The 12,345-nt window shown below is 37.6% G+C and overlaps 2 protein-coding genes and 1 pseudogene across 2 annotated transcripts; all 3 read right to left on the bottom strand.

Moving 5' to 3' along the window:
- Positions 1–287: 287 nt before the first annotated feature.
- Positions 288–3,094, bottom strand: LOC108118318 (annotated as a pseudogene).
- A 1,979-nt stretch (positions 3,095–5,073) lies between these two features.
- LOC108105651 (sodium- and chloride-dependent glycine transporter 1-like) lies at positions 5,074–8,343 on the bottom strand. The gene is made up of 9 exons (XM_017212339.1): positions 8,154–8,343; positions 7,779–7,910; positions 7,562–7,722; positions 7,399–7,499; positions 6,191–6,645; positions 5,949–6,088; positions 5,719–5,847; positions 5,442–5,648; positions 5,074–5,383 (listed from the first exon to the last, which is right to left on the bottom strand). Exons 1-9 carry the CDS (start codon positions 8,272–8,274, stop codon positions 5,102–5,104), a joined length of 1,728 nt encoding a protein of 575 aa, XP_017067828.1. The 5' UTR covers positions 8,275–8,343; the 3' UTR covers positions 5,074–5,101.
- A 1,010-nt stretch (positions 8,344–9,353) lies between these two features.
- LOC108105642 (sodium- and chloride-dependent glycine transporter 1-like) lies at positions 9,354–12,337 on the bottom strand. Its single transcript, XM_017212330.1, is given in 9 exon segments — positions 9,354–9,675; positions 9,734–9,940; positions 10,124–10,252; positions 10,363–10,502; positions 10,576–11,030; positions 11,516–11,568; positions 11,631–11,791; positions 11,849–11,980; positions 12,220–12,337. Coding segments are annotated over 9 exon segments (1,680 nt in total). The 3' UTR covers positions 9,354–9,390.
- Between the last annotated feature and the right edge of the window lie 8 nt (positions 12,338–12,345).

Genomic DNA, 12,345 nt, shown 5'->3' with positions numbered 1-12,345 from the left:
GCTACGATTTCTTGGCACACAGGGCCACAGGGACCATCCTTTCAAGACATTTATAGCAACCAGCTTTTGTCCAGTACACCGAAGTTCCATTATTTGAAAATACTGCTCGTTGTTGAGGCTCCCAACTTGATGCGACTATGGCTATCACGGTAACGGCTTACAACACTGCGTGGGTTCAAAGATACAATCGTCCACGGCATATAGTAAATTCATCATTGCAAAAGTGCCCCATTCAGAAAGGTTTTATACCTCTATACAAATATTGGACACATACCCTTTCAAAAATGTCATGTAAATTGATCATTTTATTACTTATTAATTCATGTCATCGATAAGCTCAAAAAGCTGGTCGGTCACCTCTATTTGGCCTACAGCTTCCCTGTAACGCTGGCGGTGCTTCTCGTCAGCCGGATACCAATCTGTGGGGTCGACAGGTGCGTCTGAAGCGATCGCTAAAAAGAACCGCTGCTCTGGTAAAGGTAGTAAAATCCATAGCCAGGTATTGTCAGAGCGCATAACACCAAAAAGTATATCGTGAATCGTGTCGACCACTACATACATCGCCCAGCGACCTCCTGTTACATAGTTTAGTTCCATTACCTAGTACGGAAATTAAATTAGTAAAAAATCAAAGTTTAATCAAATTTTGGTAACAAACCAGACAACGCAGCAAAATAAACGGAGCTATGAAGCGGAGTGTGAAAACCTTCCAGGAGGGAAACGGCTGCCCCAGCATGAACTTAATATCCCGCTGGAAACCTTCTCGCCCGTAGATCCATAAAACCACAAAAATTAGGAGTAAGTGGAGCACACTGTGTGTCAAAACAATATTTTCCATAAAGCTCATGAACAAAATCATTCCATGCTGAAAATCAACAAGAATGGTTTATATCAAAGTTAATGTTGTGTTTTAGATGTTTGATAAAATACTTACATCTACGCTATGGGCACAGGAACAGACTGCCAGGCCTCCAATGAGGCCAAAGGTTACTTCCAATTTTCTTTTTCTAAGTGTTTCAAACTCGTCGAATAAGCTTTGCAGGATAGTAAAGATTTGTGTTGTCTCCAATTGAGAACAATCAAGTTAAGACGAGAAGCAATAAATATTTGAAGAGAAATGATTCTACTCAGAGAAATCCGGTCATTTGCTTAACAATTTCAAACTTACCAACACAATAAGACCAGCCATTAATAACATTGTATAAAAAAGAACAGTCCAAAGGTTGGGCCAACCCATAGAGGATAAAGCAGAAGCACAGCACAAATAGAACAACCAGTCGCTCATAACATTATGATCTTCAGAAAGTCCTATAATTGTAAAAGTAATTAGTCACATCTGAAACAAATTACATCTGTCCGATGGAGATTCTCATAATCGTACCTTCGTAGTAGTGATCGAGCATACAGTGAAGCATGTCATACAAGATGCAAATTAAGACCTGTCCGATGGAAATAATCCAACTGTACGACATTATGTTGTTCCTGAACCCATTGAAACTGGACAGAGCTATCACACTGCCCCAACCAGCCCCAAATACATGTACGACCATACAACATGTGGCGCCGATTTTGTTTTCCACATCACGGACTTTGGGAGTCATATATCTTTCCAGCCCTTTCATGGCTCCTGGGAGAAACGAAATACGCACAAAGCACACCAACAGAAGACACAGTGTTGCAACAACCATATATCGTATGAACTTTCCAAACTTTGCGGTCTCTGAAAACTTATAGAATATAACTGCAATCGTTGCCCAAATGGGAACGTAGAGGCCCACAAAATTCCAGTCAACCTGATAGTCCTCTGTTGGGTAATGAAAAGTGGAAAATTGGTAGCTGCCAAAATATAAAACACATTAGTAAAATATTAATTAACGATTATTGGTCCCTTTTAAATATAAGTATTTATGAAATAAATTAATTAGCCTTAGCATACAACGGAATCTTGATAGTTGATTCCAGGGCACTGGCTGCTCTCTGGCTGTAACTAATTTAGTCGTTGTTTGGCAAAATTGGTAGTTTCCCTTAAATTTGTCGAATAGTAAACTACTCAAAACTACTAGACTATAAGATACCTTTCTTATGTAACTTTAAAAAATTTATTTTGATAGAAGAGACATTGACCCAGAGAATTTTACATGCGCAATCTTTTGTCAGAAAATAGTAACTGACGGTGACGGTCATTTCGCTCCGTTTGAGCACGACTTTATTTTTTTCCTCGTACACCTTGTATAACACTTTCATACTTACTCCATGTAGAGAGAGGAAGGTACGTGGACACGTTTCGAATCATTGGTGTGTGAGGAAAAGTTTATATACGTGTAGCCCGATTCCATTGTTAAATGACATGTCTTTAAGCACCAAGAAAATTGTAATAATTTTCGATTGAAACTTGATAATGTTTCTTACAGTTAGTCCTTGAGACTCATTGAACCAAGACGATAACCCCTCGCAACTCCAAGGCAGAATGGGTTTAAAAGAGTGCCATATGTAGAAAATTGGAACAGAAGCGAACGTGCCGTAGTAAATAATAAAGAAGGTAGTCAGGAAGAGATTTACATATCCTATGCCTAAAAATCGTTATTGAAATAAAACAGAAAACTTATTTTCTGGTAAATATTAGTTACCTTTAAAGAAAGGAGCCAGACGAAAGGCGGAGATGAAGCCACTGCTCGAAAACTGGCCCATATAAGAGTGGATGACTAGCACCGGAACCACATAGATAACCATATACACAAGGTATGGCAGCATTCCAAGAACTAAAGTTAGCAAATTAAATAAGCATAAAATGTCTAAGATATACATGTTTTAACATGCAACAGTTGAACTTTTTGCAAAAAAGATAACATATTTAATGTATAAGAACTATTAGTCTTAAAAATGCATTATTCGAACAACGCCCCTAAATAGATAAGTTAAGCTCTAAAGCCTAACGCCCCATTACATATTTTGGTTTAAAAAGTTTCTAAGACTTACTGCCCATATCGCCATATATATTCATCTTCAGCATTAGTCCTAGGCAGGAAAATATAAAGTCCGTTGGATTTTCCCACTGTCCTCGTCCTAAATCGGGAGAAGCTGACTTAAGTCCCATCCCAACGATGTTCTATAAGCCAATAGACAGAGCTTTGAATAGTACAACCGATTAAGGAAAACTAAATTCTATTTCTCTAATAAGCCGCTGTTCAGCTCATCCCACTCAGCTCAGATAACCAAGATCTGGTCATAGTTACTGTTGCAAATTAGTGCAAAATGGATAAGTCACAATGATACACACATACTGTGAGAGCTAGGGATAGAGCCTAGTCGGAAAGAGAATATCTCTCTCTTGGTTCTTTCTCTCCATCTGTAACTGAGCTTTTGTTCCCCATTCATTCTTTGTTCACACTTCCACACTGGCTTCCAGACAACGAGAGCGTGTGCTTGTAAAAGTTATGAAGTGATTTTTTATTTGGCAAATCGGGCAGACATTAAAACAAAAGACTGCTGTCCGCTTATTCTTCAATCTTTACACAATAAACTAATAGCTAAAAATTCAAAAATATGTAGCAAGTTCCAGGTGAAGTTTTTCACCAGATATGAGCCCGAGTTCCACAAATGTCAAAGACCATCCGGAATTGTCTCAGCCCTCTGGATGCTGACATTCCAAGATAAGTAAGCCAGAAAACAATATCTACAAACTTACTCAAAAACAAATCAAACAAGAGGAAACGCTATAGTCGAGTGCCGCGACTATAAGATACCCGTTACTGTTTTACACAATTTTAAAATATTAATTTTGCTAGTGGAAATTCACAAGGCGCCACCTATTGTCAGAGGAAGTATGTTGAGTTTGCTTATAGTGACGTCACTGCCCATGTGGAGCCTTATAACCTTATTTCTTCATAAATAGCGAAATAATGTTCCGATTTGAAAAATCTTTTGTAAATCGATAGATATTAACAGAAATAAGTTATACAACGTCAAACGAAGGCATTCATAATAATATTATAGACTCCACAGTTTTCAGCGGTTTGTGGGCGTTAGAGTGGGCGTGGCCGGATGCAACTTCGTGGCAAGTTGCAGAGGCATTTCCTAAATACGTGTTCCTAAGCAAAATTGTGTAGCTTTTATAGTTTTTGAGATTTTTGCATTTTTGGTTTTTTGGGTTTTGTGGGCGTTAGAGTGGGCGTGGCGTGATCGGAAAAAAACAATTCGCATTGAAAGCATCATAGAAACATACATGCTTGATCCGAACTTTCTATCTCTTATAGTTACCGAGATATCAGCTTTTCTAGAAAATCCGAAAACAGTCTTTTGAGCCTTGTGGGCGTATGGGTGGGTGTGGCCGGATAGTAGTACCACTATAAGATGCGCTGTCATCTAAAGATTATACTTTCTGAATTTCAACTTTCTATCTGCAATAGTTCCTGAGATTTCAGCAATTTTAGTTTTTTGCGATTTGTGGGCGTTAGAGTGGGCGTGGCAGGATGCTGTAATAAACTTGCGCTGTCCCGGGACCTCAAGAATCTTCATGCTTAATCTCAGCTTTGTATCTGCTATAGTTCCTGAGATCTCAGCGTTCATACGGACGGACGGACGGACGGACGGACGGACGGACGGACGGACGGACGGACGGACGGACAGACGGACATGGCTCAATCGACTTCGCTATTGATCCTGATCAAGAATATATATACTTTATAGGGTCGCAAAAGCTTCCTTCTATCTGTTACATACTTTTCAACGAATCTAGTATACCCTTTTACTCTACGAGTAACGGGTATAAAAAGAAAATAATCCTTTAGCTACGATTTCTTGGCACACAGGGCCACAGGGACCATCCTTTCAAGACATTTATAGCAACCAGCTTTTGTCCAGTACACCGAAGTTCCATTATTTGAAAATACTGCTCGTTGTTGAGGCTCCCAACTTGATGCGACTATGGCTATCACGGTAACGGCTTACAACACTGCGTGGGTTCAAAGATACAATCGTCCACGGCATATAGTAAATTCATCATTGCAAAAGTGCCCCATTCAGAAAGGTTTTATACCTCTATACAAATATTGGACACATACCCTTTCAAAAATGTCATGTAAATTGATCATTTTATTACTTATTAATTCATGTCATCGATAAGCTCAAAAAGCTGGTCGGTCACCTCTATTTGGCCTACAGCTTCCCTGTAACGCTGGCGGTGCTTCTCGTCAGCCGGATACCAATCTGTGGGTCGACAGGTGCGTCTGAAGCGATCGCTAAAAGAACCGCTGCTCTGGTAAAGGTAGTAAAATCCATAGCCAGGTATTGTCAGAGCGCATAACACCAAAAGTATATCGTGAATCGTGTCGACCACTACATACATCGCCCAGCGACCTCCTGTTACATAGTTTAGTTCCATTACCTAGTACGGAAATTAAATTAGTAAAAAATCAAAGTTTAATCAAATTTTGGTAACAAACCAGACAACGCAGCAAAATAAACGGAGCTATGAAGCGGAGTGTGAAAACCTTCCAGGAGGGAAACGGCTGCCCCAGCATGAACTTAATATCCCGCTGGAAACCTTCTCGCCCGTAGATCCATAAAACCACAAAAATTAGGAGTAAGTGGAGCACACTGTGTGTCAAAACAATATTTTCCATAAAGCTCATAAACAAAATCATTCCATGCTGAATATCATACAAGAATGGTTTACATCATAGTTAATGTTGTGTTTTAGATGTTTGATCAATTGCTTACATCTACGCTATGGGCACAGGAACAGACTGCCAGGCCTCCAATGAGGCCAAAGGTTACTTCCATTTTTCTCTTCCTAAGTGTTTCAAACTCGTCGAATAAGCTTTGGAGGATAGTAAATATTTGTGTCGTCTGCAATTGAGGAAAAATATATACATGTATACTCAGCTAGTTAAGAGTAAAAACAAGAAATATTGGGAGAGGAGTGATACTACTCACGATTTCAAACTTACCAATACAATAAGTCCAGCCATTAATAACATGGCATAGAAAAGAAAAGTCCAAAGGTTCGGCCAACCCACGGAGGACAAAACAGAAGCACCGGAAAAATAGAATATCCAGTCGTTTATAACAATATGATCTTCAGAAAGTCCTGTAATTGAAAAAATAATTAGTATAATTCTGAATCAAATCAGGTTTTTGTCTGAATCAATTCTGTCTGGTGCTGCTTCTCATAATGTTTTATTGTAATTACCTTTGAAGTAGTGATCGAGCATAAAGTATACCATGTCATACATGATAAAAATTAACACCTGTCCGATGGAAATAATCCAACTGTACGACATTATGTTGGTCCTGAACCTATTGAAACTGGCCAGAGCTATCACACTGCCCCAACCAGCCCCAAATACTTGTATGACCATACGAAATGTGCGGTCCAATCGCTTTTCCACATCATGGATTTTGGGAGTCAAATATCTTTCCATCCCTTTCATGGCTCCTGGGAGAAACGAAATTCGCACAAAGCACACCAACAGAAGACACAGTGTTGCAATAACCATATATCGTATAAACTTTCCAAACTTTGGGGTCTCTGAAAACTTATAGAAAATAACTGCAATCGTTGCCCAAATGGGAACGTAGAGGCCCACAAAATTCCAGTCTAGCTGATAGCCTTCTGTTGGGTAACGATAAGTGGAAAAATGGTATCTGTCAAAATAAAAAACAAATTGGTAAAATATTAATTAACGAACTTAATTAATTAATTAGCCTTAGTTAATTGGAATCTGGCTGAAACTTATTTAGTCCTTATTTCGCCAAATTTGTACTTTCCCCTTAATTTGTCTAAGTACTAAGAATGAATAAATGATAATAATGAATGAAAAAGAGGTAAGAAAAAAAATTTTTATTTAGTCAATTTTAAAATAATTCTTTTGATAGCAGACATTGACTCTGATAATTTTACTCGCGCCACCTATTGTCAGAAAATAAAAACAAGAAGAAACAAGACACGAGGAATGAAGGAGAGTATTCGAGAAGATCTGACAAAGTGAAGTCATGCTCAAGCGGAGGAAAAACGACGGAACGGCAATCGGGTACAATCCAATTTTAATAAACATAAGCGTAATTAAAGAAACCCACATAAACCGATGAGTACGGACAAGAAAGTGTTATACAAGGTCCTACCAAAACATATTTTAATATATGTAAATATGCGTATAACGACATTTTGAATGAAAGATTGGGCGTGGCCGCCACCTTAAGACGCATCTCAAGAACACACGTGCTTAATCCCAACTTTTCATGTAGCCCTTATAGTAACTGAGATCTCAGGGTTCATACGGACAGACGGACATGGCTAAATCGAACTCATCTATTGATCCTTATTAAGAATTTATATATACTATATACTTATATACATACTTATATACTTATTCTTACATAAATTAGTTTCATACTTACTTCATGTATAGATAGGACGGTACGTGAACATATTTCGAATCATTGATGTCTGTGGAGTAGTTTATATACGTGTAACCCGATTCCATTGTTAAATGACAAGTCTTTAAGCACCAAGAAAATTGTATTAATTTTTGAATCAAACTTCCTTAATAACGTTTCCTACAGTTAGTCCTTGAGACTCATTGAACCAAGACGATAAACCCTCGCAACTCCAGGGTAAAATGGGGTAAAAGGAGTACCATATGTAGAAAGTGGGAACAGCAGCCTTCGTGCCGTAGTATATGAGAAAGAAGGTGTTCAGGAAGAGGCTCACATATCCTATGCCTTAAAATCAAATTTAAATATAACAGGACACATATTTTGTGGTCAAAAATACTTACCTTTAAAGAAAGGAGCCAGACGAAAGGCGGAGATGAAGCCACTGCTCGAAAACTGGCCCATAAAGGAATGGATGACCAAGACCGGAACCACAAGGATTACCATATACAAGAAGTATGGCAGCATTCCAAGAACTAAAATTAGCGAATAAAACTTATTTTAACCATAAAATGTCTAAGATATACTACTTAAAAATTATTATTTGACGTGCAACAGAAGAAAATCTTTTTCATTGAAGATAATATAATATATTTTATCTATAAGAAGTATTAGTTTTAAATATGCTTTATTGGAACAACGCCCCTGAAGAGATAAGGTTAGCTCTTAAACTAAACTGCCTATTAAATATTTTGGTTTAAAAAGTTCCTATAACTTACTGCCTACACTGGAACCAAATAGATGCATCTGCAAAATTAGTCCTAGGCTGGCAACTATATAATCCGTTGGTTTTTCCCACTGCCCTCGTCCTAAATCGGGGGAAGCTGCCTTAAGCCCCATCCTATACGATGTTTTATTAACCTTGTTGCAACCACGATATTAAGAAATATAAGATGAATTGGGTCACTGTATCACTGAGGTATGAATAGTACAACCGATGCCGGAAAACTAAATTCTATTCCGCTAATAAACCTCTGTTCAGCTCATCCTAGTCATCTCACATAACCAAGACCTGGTCATAGTTAAAAAATGCATAGTTGCAATATTGTGTTGGGTGTGTGAGATGGGGATAGCGGCGAGCAGATCTTTGAAAGAGAAAAGACTCTCTCTTGGTTCTCCCTCTTTTTCTGCCACCGAGCTTTTGTTCTCCAATTATACTTTAAGCTCACTTTACTTGATCGCAGGCGACGGCAGCGTGCGATTGTAAAATATTTTTCATTTTTAATTTCCACTAGCAAAATGAATATTTTAAAATTGTGTAAAACAGTAAAGATTTCTTATAGTCGCGGCACTGGACTATAATATTATTTTATTCAATGCGAATTCATTTGCAAATTAAAGAACCTTCTATACTTAATACACAAAACGTATCTTCGTATGTTAAAGCAGAAGATTACACTCCACTCCAAAACTAAAAATGCAAAAACATTATATAAGTTCCAGGTTAAGTTATTCATCAGAAATAAGGGTAAGACGGAATTTCATAAACGTCCAGAGTCATCCGGAAAATCTACAAAATTACTCAAAAACAAAAAATTTATATTCTTGTTGAGGAAACTGCAATAATTAAAACATACATTCACCACCCATATTCTAGAGATGCTTCTTCAAAAGAGTATATTTCAGGGTTTATAAATACTTGCCGATTAACCAAAAATAATTTATAATAAATGTAACCTGAACGGCCGCACATGGGTAGTGTAAAATTCTTCCAGGCAGTATTTGTTATTATAACAAATAATTACATTCTTCAAAAGTACTTTGAAAAACCTACTAGTTTCAAGCCAGAAAAGCAAATTATACTAAACCGGAAAGATTTTACCAAAACTGAATGTATGAAATCAAACTTAATTGGTCTCCATTCAAATTTGAAAGAGTTCATTTGATATATATGTATAGACAAATATTGGGCACAGATCCGTTTTAAAATGTCATGTATTTTGATAATCTTATCACTTATTCATTCACATCATCGATAAGCTCAAAAAGTTGGTCGGTCACCTCCGTTTGGCCTACAGCTTCCCCGTAACGCTGGCGGTGCTCCTCCTCAACAGGATACCAATCGGTGGGTCGACAGATGCGTCTGAAGCGCTCGCCAAAGGATCCGCTGCTCTGGTAAACATAGTAAAATCCATAGCCAGGTATTGCCAGAGCGCATATCCCCAACAGTATATAGTGAATCGTGTGGACCACTACAAACCTCAGATAGTGTTCTTGTCTTAATAAGATTATTCCCAATACCTGACATGGAAATTAAATTAGCAAAGTAACAAAGCTTAATCCAATGTTCGTAACAAACCAGACAACGCAGCAAAATAAACGGAGCTATGAAGCGGAGTATGAAAACCTTCCAGGAGGCAAACGGCAGTCCCAGCATGAACTCAATATCCCGCTGGAAACGTTCACGCCCGTAGATCCACAAAACAACCAAAAGGAGGAGTAAGTGGAGAGCACTATGTGTCAAATAAATATTGTGAATGAAGGCGATAAAAAAAATTATTCCATCCTGAAAATCATAGAAGTCAAAATGGTTTATATCATAGTTAATGTCGTATTTTAGATTATTTATCTATTTATCTAACAATTTGTTACAACTTAGAGCTAAAACTGGACTAGGAAGCTTAGTCCTTTTCCTATGTTTACAAGGGCTACTACTCATTTTATTTACATAATATGATCTAATACTTACCTCCACGCTATGGACACAGGAACAGACTGCCAGGCCTCCAATAAGGCCAAAGGTTACTTCCATTTTTATCTTTCTAAGTGTTTCAAACTCGTCGAATAAGCTTTGGAGAATAGTGAAGATTTGTGTCGTCTGCAATTGAGAACAATCAATTTAAGACGAAAAAACAAGAGATATTGGAAAGAATCATTCCGATTGAACTATATGAAATCCGGTCATATGCTTAACAATTTCAAACTTACCAAAACAATTAGACCAGTCAGTAATAACATGGTATAGAAAAGAAAAGTCCAAAGGTTCGCCCAACCCACGGAGGATAAAGCAGAAGCACCGCACAGATAGAACATCCACACGCTCATAACATTATGATCTTCAGAAAGTCCTATAATTGTAAAAGTAATTAGTCACATCTGAAACAAATTGCATCTGTCCGATGGTAATTCTCATAATCGTACCTTTGTAGTAGTGATCGAGCATACAGTAAAGCATGTCATACATGATGATTATTAAGACCTGTCCGATGGAAATAATCCAACTGTACGACATTATGTTGGTCCTGAACCCATTGAAACTGGACAGAGCTATCACACTGCCCCAACCAGCCCCAAACCCAAATACGACCATACAAAATGTTCTGACCATTTTGTTTTCCACATCACGGACTTTGGGAGTCATATATCTTGCCAGCCCTTTCATGGCTCCTGGGAGAAACGAAATGCGCACAAAGCACACCAACAGAAGACACAGTGTTGCAATAACCATATATCGTATGAACTTTCCAAACTTTGGGGTCTCTGAAAACTTATAGAATATAACTGCAATCGTTGCCCAAATGGGAACGTAGAGGCCCACAAAATTCCAGTCAACCTGCTAGTCCTCTGTTGGGTAATGAAAAGTGGAAAATTGGTAGCTGTCAAAATAAGAAACACATTAGTAAAATATTAATTAACGATTATTGGTCCATTTTAAATATAAGTATTTATGAAATAAATTAATTAACCTTATCATACAACGGAAAACTTGATAGTTGATTCCAGAGCACTGGCTGCTCTCTGGCTGTAACTAATTTAGTCATTGTTTGGCAAAATTGGTAGTTCCCCTTCAATTTGTCGAATGGAAAATATATATAAAACAAAAGTAAGAAATAAAATAATTCAAACGTACTAGACTGTTAATGTCTTATCCAATTTTAAAATAATTATATTGCTAACAGAAATTAACGGAGACATTTTTTGCTGTCGCCACCTATTGTCGAAAAATAATAACTGACGGTTACGGTAGTTTCTCTCCGCTTGAGCACGACTTTACTTCTCTCTCGCACACCTCGTATAACACATTCATACTTACTCCATGTAGAGATAGGAAGGTACGTGAACATCTTTCGAATCATTGGTGTGTGAGGAAAAGTTTATATACGTGTAGCCCGATTCCATTGTTAAATGACATGTCTTTAAGCACCAATAAAATTGTAATAATTTTCGATTGAAACTCTCTTAATAACGTTTCTTACAGTTAGTCCTTGAGACTCATTGAACCAAGACGATAACCCCTCGCAACTCCAAGGCAGAATGGGTTTAAAAGAGTGCCATATGTAGAAAATTGGAACAGAAGCGAACGTGCCGTAGTAAATAATAAAGAAGGTAGTCAGGAAGAGATTTACATATCCTATGCCTAAAAATCGTTATTGAAATAAAACAGAAAACTTATTTTCTGGTAAATATTAGTTACCTTTAAAGAAAGGAGCCAGACGAAAGGCGGAGATGAAGCCACTGCTCGAAAACTGGCCCATAAAAGAGTGGATGACCAGCCCCGGAACCAAAAAGATTACCATATACAAGAAGTATGGCAGCATTCCAAGAACTAAAGTAAGCAAATAAAACTTAATTCAAGCATAAAATGTTTCAGATGTACCACTTAAAATTTTGATTTAACGTGCAACAGAAGTACAACTTTTTCAGCAAAGATAATATATTTTATGTATAAGAAGCATTAGTCTTAAATATGCATTATTGTAACAACGCCCCTAGATAGATAAGGTTAGCTCTGAAGCTTAAGCCTTTTTATGAATATAATTTGGTTACAAAATTCAAATAACTTACTACCCATATCGGTATATATATTCATATTCAGCATTAGTCCTAGACAGGCAAATATATAGTCCGTTGGATTTTCCCATTGTCCTCGTCCTAAATTGGGGGAAGCTGACTTAGGCCCCATCCCAACGA

Source organism: Drosophila eugracilis, unplaced genomic scaffold, assembly GCF_018153835.1.
Source record: "Drosophila eugracilis isolate 14026-0451.02 unplaced genomic scaffold, ASM1815383v1 contig_1197, whole genome shotgun sequence".
Lineage (NCBI taxonomy): Eukaryota > Metazoa > Arthropoda > Insecta > Diptera > Drosophilidae > Drosophila > Drosophila eugracilis.
The sequence above is the reverse complement of the archived record's forward strand: the minus strand, read 5'-3'. Positions and strand labels throughout refer to the sequence as shown.

Excerpts from the sequence above, each read along its gene's own strand:
- LOC108105651 (XM_017212339.1), bottom strand. The coding sequence starts at position 8,274 with ATGGGGCTTAAGGCAGCTTCCCCCGATTTAGGACGAGGGCAGTGGGAA. Across the intron at positions 5,848-5,948 it reads TGGCTGGACTTATTGTATTG|ACGACACAAATATTTACTAT; the intron begins GTAAGTTTGAAA and ends CCTCAATTGCAG. Across the intron at positions 5,649-5,718 it reads CCTGTGCCCATAGCGTAGAT|CATGGAATGATTTTGTTTAT; the intron begins GTAAGCAATTGA and ends TATGATATTCAG.